This window comes from Protomyctophum parallelum (genome assembly GCF_964188405.1).
Source record: "Protomyctophum parallelum genome assembly, chromosome: 1".
NCBI classification, from domain to species: Eukaryota; Metazoa; Chordata; class Actinopteri; order Myctophiformes; family Myctophidae; genus Protomyctophum; species Protomyctophum parallelum.
Genome location: NC_139697.1, coordinates 40,639,918 through 40,657,128, shown reverse-complemented (window position 1 = coordinate 40,657,128; position 17,211 = coordinate 40,639,918). Strand labels below are relative to the sequence as shown.

At 40.9% G+C, this 17,211-nt stretch overlaps 2 protein-coding genes across 4 annotated transcripts in view; one reads left to right on the top strand and one right to left on the bottom strand.

Annotated features, from left to right (window-relative positions):
* Positions 1-4,379, top strand: part of tmem65 (transmembrane protein 65) — a 34,202-nt gene extending 29,823 nt beyond the window's left edge. Inside the window, exon 7 of the mRNA XM_083777545.1 lies at positions 241-4,379. Coding sequence (XP_083633671.1) covers positions 241-360 — 120 coding nt within the window. The 3' untranslated portion in view covers positions 361-4,379. The remainder of the gene's footprint in view (positions 1-240) is intronic.
* Positions 4,380-10,307: 5,928 nt separating this feature from the next.
* LOC310865440 (protein MTSS 1-like) overlaps positions 10,308-17,211 on the bottom strand; it is a 75,651-nt gene continuing 68,747 nt past the window's right edge. For all 3 annotated transcript variants that reach the window (XM_083774558.1, XM_083774559.1, XM_083774560.1), the window contains one exon: positions 10,308-16,676. In XM_083774558.1, coding sequence (XP_083630684.1) covers positions 16,006-16,676 — 671 coding nt within the window. In that variant the 3' untranslated portion in view covers positions 10,308-16,005. The remainder of the gene's footprint in view (positions 16,677-17,211) is intronic.

Below are 17,211 nucleotides of genomic sequence, written 5' to 3'. Positions count from 1 at the left end.
TAATTAGGCCTGCGTCACTCGCTCTAGTGTTTCTTGCTTCTATGCACATCTGCTGCATGTATTTACAGGTGCATGAACCACATGAACATTCGTGAGAAGTTGGCGAACATTCCACGAAAAAGAAACACCTGTAGATTAGCTATTTCCAGCGAAGTCATTTGGTGTAGAGGGGACCAAGTAGACCTCTGGGGGGCAAAGTGTTTAAATGGTTAATAAAGTGTTGTGTTTGTTCCCTTGCAGGGTAAAGCAATAGGAGTGGCTATTGGCTGTATTCTGGGGATGTTCCCATTGCTGTTCATGGGTGACGACAAAGAAGACAAACCAACCAAGCCCACTGCTGCTACGCCGTCAAACTCCTAACAAGCCATCATACTCAAAACCCCTCTAACACTTAAACAGTCTGACACAACTCTACATGCCACTACAATTACAACTGAAAGTCATGTAACATTCATCTCAGTAGTCTTTCTTTTGGCGACACCTACCAGTAGCTCTGTGGCATTACAGCATTTGTCTGTATAGAAAAATGAATGCTTGAGGGTCCTAGCTTTTGACGATATTTTGGAATGCAAAAACACGTAATCAGAAACGGTAATGTTGAATTACTTAAATAAACAGCTCAGTGATCTTGTGGTTAGAAAGTCCGATGGGAGGTCGGGTACCGATCCCAGGCCGATCCCAGGCCTCCCTGCTTGGCACTCGGCATCAAGATTGTATTGGGGTAAGTCCCTCCGTCATACTAGTGTCATGTCCAGGGATGTACTTGTACAAGCTGCCTCAACGCTACAGAAACAATAAATGGGCTCCTGCCCCTATGGGCCTCATGGCTCAGCAAGGCTTACTTCAAATAATTATAATTAAATAAGTTTCCGGTACATATCTGGTTGGCCCCGACACTCAAAATAAAAAAATGTAATTAATCTTTTAGAGAAGTTGTCAGAAACATTTTGAATGGTTATTGTGAAAAAAATATACCAGTCAAAGATTCCATCAAAAAATAACTTGTTTAATTAAAATAAGTATATAACATTTTATGATTTTAAAGCTTAAAATAAACGTAACAATTTCCAAACACTCCCAAAAGCCCCTCTCCAATAGACACTGACAGTGAGGAAGATTCCGCAAGTATAAAAGTCAGAATTTGAGTGTGGTTGTTAATGCTATCGGCTCCTCTGGCAGGTAACATCCATCATTTAAAGGTCAGAATATTCTATTCTATTATGGTCTGCTGGTAGGACGGTGGGCTGCCAGACTAATTTCCTTTTGACTTTGGCTGACTTGTAATGTCACGGCAGCTGCAAGCACTATTTCTCAATTAAACATGGGTTTTACTTATATTTTCCTTTTTTAAATGCTGGTTTTGCTCTGGAATGGACACCCTGAAATCTAAAGCGGTATGTTGAACGTCTGTTGCGTAATTTGGTTCCCCTTTTTAAATGACTCACAGGAAACTACAGAAAGATTAAAAGCATTTTTAAAGCATGTTAAAGCAGTTTCTGCTGCTTGCCTCATTAGGACAGAATGTGTTCTTCCGGAAAATGGAGCAGTTGAATACTAATGACTAATTGATGCACAGTCGCACAACGGTTATTGATGATCTACAAGCTCACAACACGTTGCATCTGCCACACATTGAGAGCTTGTACTGTAGGTCTGCTATGTTCAGTGCACAACACTGTTGTACGACGGTGCTTTAATTAGGCTTAATTCAGTCATATTGGCAAAGGGAATGAGAAGTATAAAAAAACCCAAACTAATTTGTTTATGTATGCGATTAAAAACCATGGGGAGCCCAAATTTCCTTTAATTTATTTGTCTGTTTTTTGTGCTACAGCCCAATCAAGATGAATTTATCCAGAAAGCACAGATTTTACTGCTAAACCTTCATTTGCATTTCCATCTTAACTGAGGCTCTTATCTCATGTGAATGAGCAGCTACTAGGCTTGATTAATACTTACTGAAGATAGCCAATCTACAAGCAAACTTGTAGATCAGGTATTTTCTGTGCCCGATGGCATCAAACGCAACTTGGTATAAATCAGGCATTAGGGTGTCGTCGGCTGTCATCTTTACTCAATAACACGTTGACAGCCCAGAAGGACACACATGGCTGCTGTTTGATCCGTTGTGGAGGTCAAACCTAACCGTGGCCCTTTAGGATACAGTACGGCCTCTCAAACTCCTGGTCGAAACCCTCAGCATCATGTAACGAGAAAAGGAACAAAGTGTCCGGCTGCTACCTCGATAGCAATATATTTATATGGTTTTGTGTGCATGAAGAGTTGTGATAGCTATCAGTAGGACTTTAAAATGTAACTCTAAAGCTTTTTATATGTTAAGTGTTTTCTATGTGTTTGGTCTCACTACCCAAGAATGAAACTAATCTTTTGCACACCTTAATTATCTTGGCGACAGGTGTGTAGGAAAAGAAAATGGGTCGGGTCACACTGTCTGCACTAGTAGAGACGGCATTAATAGAAGTAACATTTGAGTCGCAAGACATCAGGCAAAAAAAAACCAATTTCCCATTTTTGGCTACTGTGTATACACAGTATCCTTGCTTCTCTCACTAGTCTGACTGACGCTTTTATCTGAATTCGGGGCTGAAGCAGTGTCGTCAATCTACAAGCTCATGACATAAAGTTACAATGTTGTGAGCTTGAAGTATAAATTATGGCTCAAGTAATTAAAGAAATACTGTTTACCGGCACACACACTTTAGAAGCTGGTTTCCAGACCTTAAAATAAAAGCAATACGGTGCCGTGCTTAGACATGATCTTGAAATACAGTACAGGCATTTAGATGATGCTCTCATCCAAAGTTGGTCACACTGAGCTAGCACAGTGTCATTTGTATGCAGTTACTTTGCTCCAAGGCACTTGACAGAACAAACAATGGATTTTGGTTGTGTCTTGACGGTATCGAACCAGTGATCTTTCAGTGACAGGGAAAGTCACTAAAAGGTTCACAAGCCACAATTCTACCTTGCCTGACCGCATGTTTAATGATTATGTGATGGTTGTCACCCCAGAATGTCAAGGCTAAGCCAAGGTGGAGCTGGTTGTCTGATTAAACCACCCAAGTGGGAAATTAAATTACTGATTTAATTTCCAAGTTTATGATTCCATCAGGGGAAAGGTGCTTTAAAGTAGTGATGCACCGATGTACTGGATATCGGCTAAATTGTTATTTTAAACATCTGTATTGGCCAATAATTTCCATATCGGTCCATGCCTACTTTAAAGCATTCTGATGTCATTGTAGTCACCCTTAGAGGTACGGTGAGAAGTTCAGTCAGAGTAGAGTCGCTGCTTCTTTGCCTGGAAAGGAGCCAACTTAGGTGGTTCGGGCATCTGGTTAGGATGCCTCTCGAGCGTCTACCTAGGGAGATCCTCGATGCACGTACCACTGGGAGGAGACCCCGGGGCAGACCAAAGCGCAGTTGGAGGGATTACATCGACTCACTGGCCTTGGAATGCCTCCGGATCCCCCAGGAGGAAGTTACTAATGTTGCTCTGGAGAGGGAAGTCTGGAGCTCTCTGGTGGAGCTGTTGTCCCCGCGACACGACTACGAATAAGCGGTTGAAGATGGATGATGCAATTTTAGAGGCTAATCTGCAATGCACAGCAGATATGTGCACCTTCTGCTTGGTACACTTAAGTCTCCCTCGATTGAAAGCAATGGGAGAGCAGCCTGCCTAAATCTCAGTTTAGACTTCAAATTTGTCTTGGAGCATTTCAATTATTCTCAACGACATGAACCAAGTATTGGGTTTTGTTATGTGATTAAACCAAGTCATACAATTTTCATTTTGTGTGTAAATGTGTTTGAATATTACCAGAGGTAATATAATGGGTCTGTGTCTGTCTGTCTGGGGCTAATCTTGCCAACCACTCGACCGATTGGCACCAAATATCTTGTGTACTCTGCCAGTAGGTAAATAGCTCATTTTATTCCCCCATACTTGTTTTATATTTTCACTTTTTTTGATTAAAATGTTATAATCGAAGTCACTTGGGGGTTGGGTTGGCCTGTCACTTTCGAGTCATGGTATGTCACAAAAGTGGCCACATGACATGAAGAAGTACACACATGGGAGTTAACATTAATAGACCCCATCTTTGTTTTTTTGTTTTCTTTGCTGCTGATATTTTGATTATTTCTCGGTGCTGTCTATGTTGATGTATGAATCAAGTAATATAATTCTACTAGTTTAACCCCACAATGTCCACATTATATTTTTGTGCTGCCATCTGGTGGACCGTACAGAACAATCTGCAAAGTCAGTCAATGCCTGCAAACATATCTGTCAAATAATTTGTTAATTGTACATGTATTTCATAATGCTCTATATTAAAGAGTTTGTTTGAAAAGTGTCTTGTGTTACAATTGTGTTCATTATAAAGCCGTATAGGCATAAAGATCTCATAATGTGGCACAAAATGTGTTCAATGATATGAGTTTTTGACTGAGTAGTCCAATGTTGACAAGGCTTTGGGAGCAGGCGGTGGATTAGAAGATTAATTTAATCTGTCCAAGGAAACCCCACTCACCTGTCTTCTCTTTACATAAAGTTTGGTAGTAAAGAAAAGTCATGCTTCTGTGGCATGAGAACTATGTGTGCTTTGTAAGCACAAGGTTTGATGTTCAAGACCACCATTTAGCCAATATGATGTGATGTGTTTGATACTAAAAAAGGTTTCCTATGAATTTTTTTGTTATTGATTTGTATTGATATATTTGTTCTAGAACAATCTGGCTTGGTTGTCCAAAATTGCCATTTAGGCAATGGCCACTGAAAATATTTAACATTTGACCCGTGTAATACCTCTTTTTTTAGGGTCTTCATGTTTGTAGAATCCCTTGCTGATGCTATTTGTTAAATTGCAGGACAATCTGTGCTAAGGGTTAGTGAGGTCAAGGTTAAATTGTAATATCTTCAACTGCACTATATTTCTAAAACTATGAAACATTTCAAAGATTCCTTTTCAGGCACACATGTCCACCGTAAGATGAACCTAAATAGGTTTGAATGGGGTTTCTCGGTGTAAGTATGTAGGACTAGTAGCATGCCAAAATTGTGCTATTGCCATTGAGAATGCATTGGGCGTTTAAGTTAAATAACTCAGAAACTACAAAACATTTCAAAGTAAAATGTTCCAGCATGTGTCTCCACAGTAAGCTGAATTTTACAAAGTGTGAATGGAGTTTCTAGGTGAAAGTGACGTGCCACTATCTGCCTATAAATGTCTCAAATTTGAAAGCACTATATTTCTAAAACTATGAAACATTTCAAAGATTCCTTTTCAGGCAAACATGTCCACCGTAAGATGAACCTATAGGTTTGAATGGGGTTTCTAGGTTTAAGTATGTAGGACTAGTAGTATGCCAAAGGTATAAATGTCTCATTTTTTGTTTCGGACGGCATACTATAGCATGTCGTTTTTTGGAGGATTTGGGACAATATCAGAGCCAGGACTTGAACCGGCAAGCCTCCTGATTCCCAGGCAGGCTCTGTACCCAGTGAGCCACTGCACATGCTGTTCTAAAAAGGCAGAATAGATAATGACAGAAGAGCCAGAGACTTGTTTTCATTGTGGTTCATAAACATTCAAACGACATGTTTGCCTGAAAAGGAATCTTTGAATTGTATCATAGTTTTAGAAATATAGTGCTTTTAAATTTGAGAAATTCAGAATGGGGGTCAATGGCAGATTTTGGCAAGTAAAGATTTGAGTGTGGTTTGAACCCACAACCTCCAGATCATGCAGCCAGTGTGCCAAGTCACTGATCTACTTGCTACCTCCCACAATGCAGTCTGCTGTTCCCTTTGAGTAACAACATTGATACAAAAATAAAATACAAAAAATAAAATAACAGGAGATTCCACTCAGTGATAGAAAAACCAATGTAGCTACTGTAGAAAGAAACACTGGTTCAAAGTGTAACCTTGGCTGGGAGTTGAACCCCGGACCTCATATCAACTAGGCGCATACGTTACCAGTGGACTAAAGAGCCAGACCTGAGGAAGAGCCAAACCTAAAGACACCAAGCACATACAAATACATTTGTCACGTTTTAAGCTATTTTAATATAAATGTTTATTTAAAGACATTTAGTTATAATGATTAATTCCATCGCTTAATTGTATCAAATAAATCCACTAAAGACTAGGCCTAGTTGTAATAATTCATTCCATCTGTTAAATCCACTAAAGATATAGCTGTAACTTATTAATTCTATCACTGAGGAAATCGCTTACATTTCCGGCGTGAGCGGACGTCCATACGCCGTTACTACGCGGTCCAAGAGAGAGACGGCGTATCAACGTCGTGTGCACGGCGTGTCGGCGTAGTTCATTTTCAGGTCACTTTCAACTGTCTGAAAACACAAAAATAGTCTAAAACTGTCCGACGGCGTGAGCGGACGTTGATACGCCGTTGATACGCCGTCCAGAGAGAGACGTCGTATCAACGTCGTATGGATGGCGTGTCGGCGTAGTTCATTTTCAACTGGACAACGTTGGCGCTGTTCACTTTCAACTATTTTTGCTATGATTGATTGTTGATTTATTTTTGATTTATTATTTTATTTTCGTGTTCTGCACACAAAGTGCCCTAACCCCATGGGTTTATAAGAGTAAGACACATTTACATTTAATTATATTCATAATCATAATACATTGATTTGAATTAGAGTCAGTGAGCTGAGACTGCTGAGCGAGTGTTTGGCATGCGTCTGACTTGGACGTTGTGTGGCTAATTGTGCAGAGAGAAAAGTGATATTAACTTCTTTGTGCAGTGTTGAATTTATACTTGGCTCGTGCACTTTAATAGAAATATATATATTTCAAAGTTCTCCAGAATTGAACTAGGAGATCTGGGACTTGAACATGGAACCTCTGTGTTGAGAGCCTAATCACCGGACCAGTACACCATCTCTCATAGTTGTCGAAAGACGTGTTCTTTTGTATTTTAGATTGCTCAGCGCAATCAGCAGGACCACAACATACATTTTCTTCCAGTTCGTCGTCAGATCGTCTTGGTACAGAGCGCCCCCTGGTGACTGTAATAATGTATATAGATGACACCAGTTGGATTTAATCGCAGGGATCAAATAACGAATGCATGCATTTCAGGGGGCGCTCGATCTTAAGACGATCTGATGACGAGTTGGAAGAAAATGTATGGTGTGTGGTCCTGCTGATTGAGCTGAGCAATCTAAAATACAAAAGAACACGTCTTCAACAACTATGAGATGGTGTACTGGTCTGGTGATCAGGCTCTCAACATGCTCTTCCATGTTCAAGTCCCAGATCTCCTAGTTCAATTATGGTCCTGGAGAACTTTGAAATATATATATTTCTAGTAAAGTGCACGAGCCAAGTATAAATTCAACACTGCACAAAGAAGTTAATATCACTTTTCTCTCTGCACAATTAGCCACACAACGTCCAAGTCAGACGCATGCCAAACACTCACTCAGCAGTCTCAGCTCACTGACTCTAATTCAATGTCTTATGATTATGAATATAATTAAATGTAAATGTGTCTTACTCTTATAAACCCATGGGGTTAGGGCACTTTGTGTGCAGAACACGAAAATAAAATAATCAATCAAAAATAAATCAACAATCAATCATAGCAAAAATAGTTGAAAGTGAACAGCGCCAACGTTGTCCAGTTGAAAATGAACTACGCCGACACGCCATCCATACGACGTTGATACGACGTCTCTCTCTGGACGGCGTATCAACGGCGTATCAACGTCCGCTCACGCCGTCGGACAGTTTTAGACTATTTTTGTGTTTTCAGACAGTTGAAAGTGACCTGAAAATGAACTACGCCGACACGCCGTGCACACGACGTTGATACGCCGTCTTCTCTTGGACCGCGTAGTAACGGCGTATGGACGTCCGCCCACGCCGGAAATGTAAGAGATTTCCTCAGTGATAGAATTAATAAGTTACAGCTATATCTTTAGTGGATTTAACAGATGGAATGGATTATTACAACTAGGCCTAGTCTTTAGTGGATTTATTTGATACAATTAAGCGATGGAATTAATAATTATAACTAAATGTCTTTAGTAAAGAAGTCAAATGTAAATAAACATTTATATTAAAATAGCTTAAAACGTGACAAATGTATTTGTCTGTGCTTGGTGACTTTAGGTTTGGTTCTTTGTCAGGTCTGGCTCTTTAGTCCACTGGTAACGTGGACGCCTTGTTCATACGAGGTCTGTGGTTCGCCTCCCAGCTGAGGTTACACATTGAACCAGTGTTTCTTTCTACAGTAGGCCTAGCTACATTGATTTTTCTATCACTGAGTGGAATCAAACCAAGGAGGATCTCTCACACTTAAAGATTTGAAACGGTAGTAAGTCCACTGTTAATGAACTCAATTAGAACTTTTAATGATTTGCGAGTTTAACTTTAAAGTTAAATGTTTATCTAAAATGCCTAACAACACCAACGGAAACGGAAACATCTAACTGCCCTCTGAACACTAGCCGCTTTACACAGCGAGTGAGCTGTAGTAGGCCCTACATAAGAAATGCATGCATTCGTTATTTGATCCCTGCGATTAAATCCAACTGGTGTCATCATCATATACATTATTTCAGTCACCAGGGGGCGCTCTGTACCAAGACGATCTGACGACGAACTGGAAGAAAATGTATGATGTGTGTGGTCCTGCTGATTGAGCTGAGCAGCAGCCTGGAGGACAGCAATCCATCCATAGGTAGGTCAGAAGGTGAAAAGGAGGAGGAAGCATCCAAGCAGCTGTATGGATGTATTGTGACAATCCACTCTCTGGAGTCTGGAGGTGGAAGGAACCCATCACATCATCAGCCACACTCAGCGACAGATACAGGTCCAGGCGGTCCAGTGGAGAACCTCAATGTTAAATTAGCATCCCCAAAACGTAAGTCTATGCTTTGGAAAATGGTTGGAATAATAAATGTAAAGTATATGATTTGAACATGCCCAGTACATCTTTAAAACAACTTTATTGACCCTTCAATTCCTTGTTTATCCCCGAAATGACTGCACATCACAGGTTTTGTATTTTGTAGAAATATAGGGCCATAAAACATATATAGTGTATTTGGACACTCATTTATCAAAAAATCAGGTTCCCACTGTACCGTTATCCATCATCTAACTGTAAGACACATGCAATCAACATGCGCTTCCTATGCTTATACATTTATTTTACGTTTATCCTTTCATCCATCGTTCATCGTTTATTTTTATTCATCGTTTATCCTTTCATTCATCCTTTCATTCATCGTTTATTATAACTACACAACGGATCCATACCTAGATTGGTGGTACTGTAAATTCACTAGACTGTACTATACGATTTAATTCCTAGATTTTCACAAAAGAGCATTTATAGTCAACATCTAAGTCTAATCTGCATTTTCCTGGGACAATTAACATTAAGTACATTACTTAAGTAAAAGTACTTAGTTACTTTCCACCACTGCATACATCCATGCAGTTGACCTCCCCATTGGTGGATGATGTGATCCTGCATGGCAGCCAGCCCAGGTGTGTTCTGGTCCTGTTGATTGAGCTGAGCAGGACCTAGAAAACCTGGCTCCTGCTCAGCTCAATCAACAGGACCAGAACACACTTACTTTTCTTCCAGTTTATTACCTACTCGTAGTCAGATCGTCTTGGTACTACAGACTACTACAGAGCGCCCCCTTGTGACTGTGGATAAACGTGTTCTTCTATGATGTTGGATTTCTTTTGCCTACCACTTGCTGACCAGTGTTGTTCAGAGCGCAGATGCTTCTATCGTTTTAGCCTGTATAGTTAGGTTGTCATTTTAGATAACAAGATTTAACTTAAACCTTACTCTCAAAATCATTAAAAGTTCTTCCTATTGAGTTCAGAATCATTGGTGGTCTGGTGGTCTGGGTCTCCCGTCTCTTAGTCTTTAAGTGTGAGAGATCCTTCCCAATGGTTCTCCTTTGATTGTTTGATTTGACTTTATTAGACAGAAATGTAAACAGCATGATTATGACTTACAGTCAGACATTTGGGCTAAATGGATAACACATAAAAGTCCAGGGTACTTCACCCTGCATGAGGGGAAACACCATCATTAATCTGCAGCAGATTCAAAATGTCTCTTTAGTGTGAGGGAGGAACTAGAATTGTATAACTTCCTGGGTTCCTAGGTCAGGTGCAGTGGGTGCGCCACCTGCCAACATACCGTAAGTGAAACAAGCACACGCATTTACTTCATTAGACACATTTTATGCTACATCTTTATTTTTAGCTGAAACAACGGGTACATAGAAAATAGGAGACGGTCAGATTTCAGGACCTCAACAATAAAGCATACAAGAGTATCAAGTGCCAGAGGTAAAGAAATAGGTCAGCTCAGTCCAACAACAGCAAGACTAATAGGCAAGGTATAGGACTGGTTATTTCAGAAGGATCTTCAATGACTTCAAACTTGTGTTTGAACACTTTTTAAAACAGGCATACTTTAGAACAAATTAGGGATGTCCCGATCATGTTTTTTGCTACCGATCATTTGATTTTGAGTATCTGCCAATACCGATTTTTCCCGATCCAATATTATTTTTTTCTATAGAACACGCCATATCACAATAGTACCCTACAATACCCAAAATGTCAGACAATATCCAGTCTAATATCATAATATGGATATAATGTTGATACTAGGGATGTCCCGATCACGTTTTCTTGCTCCCGATCCGATTCCGATCATTTGAAAATGATCGGACCGGATTTCCGATCACGTGATCGGATCGGGACAACCCTAGAACAAATGTCTCATCTCCAATTCTGTAGATACAGAATTGGTGTAGTTTGTTGAGAAATGAATACTGTATTTCCTATTATTGTCAATTGTTTTTCCTCAAATGCAATTTATATACCATTAACCACTTGAACCCTAGCATACAATTGGGAAAACATTTGCCAAAAATAGTTTATCAACAAGCTCACAATGCGTTGCATTGTGGTGCGTTGTGAGCTTGTAGATCGGCAAATCTCTGAGATTTGGAGTAGAGGGAAATACTGAGCAAAGCTAGACCTTGGCTTGGGGGACTCACTCAGTGTAATATCTTGGGTTTAAGTGGTTCATTTAACACACATTGATACATTCAGGCAGGGATGCCTTTTAGTGGTCATGATTTTGTATTGTAAATCCTTGCCTGGCTATACACAAGTCCCTTCATTGCCCTGTAGTGCAACTATAACCAATATCAGACTGGGACAACTTTAGAGGAAGTCAATATAAATGAGCAGTAGGCTACCGGTAGTTCACCCTTTCATCAATTACACACACCATTAAGCCTTGAATTCATGGAGATTCTTTTAGTTTTTGACTCATTTCTAAGTCAATAATTTGATGACTGGGTCATCGGTCAGTAAATTATTGGCTCAGGAATGCAAAAAACCCAAAATAAATATCGATGAAATCAAGGCTTCATGGTGCATGTGTCATTGATAGAAAATAAGTAATTTTTTGGGTTGCAGGGTTGAGTTTCATTTCAAAATGTGATATCCACCATTTGTGAAAAAGATTATTAAAATAATTGCTGGGTAAAATGAACTACTGAATAAAATGTATTACACACATTAACAACGTGCTTATAGAATAATATTGGGAAATGTAAACATTTTTTTTTAATGTTTACAATGAACATACAGTTGGTATTTTCTTAGCTTTCTTTGCCTAAATGGATACATGGTGTTTTGGAATGAAACCCTGATATAGAGAACAGGAAAGGGGTCAAATCAAGTGTCTGAGGAGCACAGCACCGGGTGAGTCTTTTTCTTCTTTTTTTCATCAAACCAAGATTTAAAACATCAAACCTGGATAACCTTCATAACCATTTAATAGCATACAGAAAATTTGGCAACTCATCTCAACATCAAAAGCTTTAGTCAAAAAAAAAAAAAAAAAACCCCAAATCAAAACACACCAACAGCAGCCATTACTTACAGCTCCGGGACAAAATGGCCTTCCTACACACACTGGGGTTGGACGAGTGATTTTGGGTTGAGCTCCAATCTGGATCACCTGCTAATTGGGAGAATCAGTCAAATTGACATTTTTAGGCATTTAGCTCATCTTCTCATGCAGAGAGACCTGCAATGAAGGTTAAATGCCTCACTCAAGGGCACTGCAACAGGACAAATGCCTGTTAGGCCCGAGTTATTTTTGGTGTGTGACACTGAAGTATAAATAACCCGTAATCCCTATAAATGGGGCGTTACGGGTGTTATAGCTGTAACCAGACTAGGGCACATTGTCAAAGTCGTTACATACAGTATTATACCCGTGTATACTGCTGTAAATCACTATAACAACTCCAGTGATTGGATTGGGACCACCCAGACTATTGATAGTAGACACAAACAGTCATATCTCCTCGCAGATCTTTTGAACATTCAGCGTCATATGCATGTCATCGCATCAGCTACACGCGTGTTCCGAAAACCTATGTGGAATATTAAGGGAAGGGGGCGGTATAAAAACCAGACAGGCTTCAGTCGTCATATATAGGTGTCAAACTGCCGGACACTGAAGTAGAAATGTATGACCCTACTGTAGAATTAACACAGTATCGCAGGGATCTATGGGGACCGATTCCTGTGTAGAATTAACACAGTATCGCAGGGATCTATGGGGACCGATTCCTGTGTAGAATTAACACAGTATCGCAGGGATCTATGGGGACTCACAAGTCCAGCAGGCATTCTATAACACAGTTTGATAAGGAGAAAGAGAAGTTCCATTCGGGGTACGTAAATAACAGTACAGTAAACAGTTAATACTAAACCCTTTTAACAGAGTGAGGGGGGGGGGGGGGGGGGATGAAATAAAACAACATGCATTTATATTAGAGATGCTTAAGGATTTGTTGAACGCCCGGCAGCACAGATGGGGGAAAAGTTGAAACATTTCTCCTACTCAATAATACCACAAAGAAATGCATAAAAACCTTTAAGAAAATAGAGGAGAAATGAACCGGATAAAAATAAATACATTAAGGACTATAATATTATAGTATAAAATGGGAGTTAACTGTATTCCAGCTCAGCAACCAGGCAACACTAGACAACTAGTCTTGCTATCCCACACCAAAATCACAAGCCAGTATCAGTTTGCAAATGTGCTCGTTACACATTAACCGTTTAGAATTTCATACACATCCGGTCGTACAAGCATTTAAATGACATTTTAAATGCTTATAACGACACACTGGATCCTGTGTATTTTAGAGCTACCCAACCCAGTGATATACAGTGATGGGAAATAGAGCTCTTCCCTTGACACATACAGTACAGTACTTATTACAGTATGTGTGCAAGCCTCTGTAACTTACACTTTTATTTGTCATACATACTGTACATTTTGGCAGTCCTGCATCTGCTCGGTCGGTGTTGTTGCATGCAGAAAATAGCAGATCTGCAAGCTCAAAAAGCATTGCGGATGTGACGCGCTGTGAGCTTGTAGACCTGCCATCTTCGGTGTGCGACACTGTTGCACGACAGAGCATAAATTAAGCACAAGCTAGAACATCATGTGACTAGAAATCATTCCAAACAAATATCATGAAGATGCTGTATATGCTGTATACCTGCTAGATTCTCCAGTTATTTAGGTGTATATTTCAATAGAGATATAATTTTTTTTATTCTCCATTTAATCTAGTTATTGGGACAGTGCACTAAATTAATGTACTGACTGTTGACTTTATAATTTATTAAAATGTGTACAAATTGTCTTCTGCCTACGTGTCAAACCATGTGGAAACAATATCAAAGACATTTGGACTCTTGAATGACACACAAAACAATTTAGTGTCAACAAAAAAACAAACAGATATAGGCTATATGCTTTTGGAAATCAAGCATTTATCCAAGTTACTGTCCCAACACTTTAGCTTTTGAACTAACATTAGATCTTAAAAGGTCCACAGGAACCTACTATCACTACCATCACTGGACATGCATCACTATGATAGTTCAATACACCAATCCACATTACTCCAATTACTACAGCCAAGTAGTAACAAGTAATCTGTAGCAGCAACCACTACAATGGACTAGATGCATATTTGAAGAGTTTTAGTTGATAATTTTTGGGTGATGTTTGAGCAATATGTCACTGATGGTACGGTATGAGGAGATGTGAGGGAACACGTCATTAGGGAACCAGGAAGACTACAAGTTTGAAGTTGAAAGGAAATATGAAGAATCACAATGTGTCATCAGAAATTATATTAAAACGGATAAGTACGTTAATTACTTTCCCAAGCACGAGAGAATCGTAAGTGCTTTGGTGCTTTCCAAATACGTGGTGATTTCTCACTTTGAGGGTGCTTGTTAATGAGGTTGAAGCCTACAGTTATATTGTACAGCTAATAGCAAAGATAATAGTGCCAACAGTCAGTGCTTGATAACCAATAGTTAACAGCTATTAACAAGTACGATTGCTAAAAACCAATGGCTTATAATATGCTGTAGGCAACACCTGATGTGGGTCGATCTATTTCACTCTTAACGTGTAGCCAATGAGCCACATGTACCACGGTACTCACCGACAGGCAAGTTGATCTCCCAGGTTGAAGGCTTCCTGGTTCCTCAAAAGAATCCCTGTTCCTCCTTCATTTACCGTTCGTATTGGTACTGTAGGTTATTAGTAGATTAAGGTATGTGTATTCTCTTATTATGCTAATCCAGGAGGCACAAGGATTATTATTGTACTGGGGTAAACTCCTTTAGAGCATGCAGGCTTAACTATGTGGTTTTAAATGCTGTAGAAAAGTCTTTGCTGCTATAGAAAGGGTCACAGGACTCTCCAAAACGGTACACGACATAGTAATTAGATACTTCCTTAATTAATTCTTTCCCCAATCTCCATTTTCCTTCTGTCTCATCTCATCTTTTCCATTCTTTCATTGTCCTTGTAATATCCTCTCCTTGAAATACCTATGTTTTCACAGAAAAAAACAGCAAGAAAAAGATTCAGCCTAAACTGAACGAAAATAAAAAGTTATTTAAGTAAAATTCAGCGCTAAGGCTTTTGGCACCTTTCCTGAAAACGAGAGAATGGGGGGGTAGGCAGGGGGAATAAGAGGAGAGCTGTGACAACAAAACATACAAACGCATCAAGATATAAATATGTACATACAAATAAAGATCTTTTGAAAATACTCATTCCTTCTCCTCTGTCCAGCCCCCTCTCATATCATTTTCCCTCTTATCTTCCCCGCTTTCCTAAACGACACTGAAACATGTAGTCATATTTTTGATCTAAACATATCGGCTACAACAATATCCTTCTTATGCAGGTGTCCATCCGTTGGCAACATCATTTACACTTCACTCTTGTTCCGTTTGCTCGTTTGCTCGGCTGAAGTTGCTTCGAAGAACGGAGCAGGGGTCTCTCAAGTTTAACAGTAAAGAGGTATTTCACGTTGGAGCAGAATTTTCATTAATAGTCAACCTCAACCAAGAAAATGCTTCGGCGCTTAGGCTTCTGGCACCTTTCCTGACGACGAGAAAATGGCTGGCGGGGTAAAAGAGGAGAGCTGTGACAACAGCAAACCATCAACCATTTCAAATAAGTCAAATAATGTTTGATAAGATTATTTCTTGGTCCCCATAGACTAGAAGCCAAAAGCAGAAACAAATCAGCGTGGGCAGCCACCAGGACAAACAATATCCTTATCTATAGCATTTCTTCCTAAAACTACACTGGCATGTTGTGTGCAATACAGTTTAGTTGTTGTCTTTTTACCCCAAAATGAAATACCACTTTAACCATCAATGACAACATATCCAATTTGACCCCTGATCAGCATCTTGAGTCAACTTCTCCTTTTGCATCTATTTTGTAGTGGCCATTTTATGTCTGTACTTCTCATTCACTTCAATCCAATTGGCAAATCCGTGGCTGATGGACGCGGGCGACCCAACGGCACGCGTCCCTCATCTCAGTGGATCCTGGGCGCCGACCGGTCATTGCTTGTCGTTTTCTTGAGCCTAACACCTCGCCGGATGGACACCAGAACATCCTCCACCTCGCCTCCGCTGCACTCCATCTCCTCCAGCACCTCTGGCAGAGGCTGACGCTCCCACTCTGTCACCCGAGCGCCGGGCTGCGGAGGCGGGGTCGGAGGGTCAGAGCTCCCCCCACTGTGGAGGGCCTGGAGAAGGCCGCCGTTTTCCCAGGTCGGCGTGGTCGTCTTGGACGAGAATGGCCCCTGCGGCGAAAGCGGGGTCTGGGGGCTGAACGGACTCCGCGCGCCGGGACCCCCGCCGTCGTTTCCCTCGCTCAGGCCCCAGCCCCCGGGGTGCTCGGGCACCGTGGGCGTCTTGACGGGGATCATCGGGGGCTTGATGGGGATGGGGCCCAGGCCCAGGCTCCCCGGGGGCCGGCGGAGGTTGGGCTTGGACGAGGGCGTGCGTCGGATGGTGGCCGTGCCCGGAGTCACCACGGCGGACGGGTTGGAGGGGATGCCCGCGGTGGAGGCAGGCCTCTTGGACTGGAACATGCGTCGGTAGGACTGGCCGATGTCGCTGCCCCGGGGGATGGTGCACGACTTGTCCAGGTCCTGCTCCGGTTCCTGGTCCACTCCCACCGAGAAGTAGTCACAGTCTGACACTGACAGGGATTAGAAAAACAGGTCATTTTTAATTTAAGAAGTGGGAATTACATTCAGAACGGATCAAATTTGAGGTTTATTCACATACTGGCAAGTGGCAAAACAGAACAGTGGTTGACAGAGTACTGTACTCACACATTATGAACATTTTAAAGTAAAATGAACTGACATGACTGATATCTGTTTAGTATCTTGTATGAGGAAGTCTGTGTATGAGGCTATGAGCATCCAGCTGAGTTCTGAGAATAACAGCCACACATAGTGGCTGTTTGTGTCATCTTGTCCTCAGAACTACAGTGTGTTTTAAGTCTGGTTGTGTGTGTGCGTGCGTGTGCATGCATTTGTGTGTGTCTTTGTGTATAGTAAGTACAAAGCAGCATGCTGTGGTGTTCTCTGTGTCCTATGTTGTGAGGGTATGGTGTCTTCATAACAGCATGGTACAGTGCTCTGGGTACTTTTAGGACAGTGTGTGTGTGTGTGTGTGTGTGTGTGTGTGTGTGTGTGTGTGTGTGTGTGCAGAATATGAGAAAATGT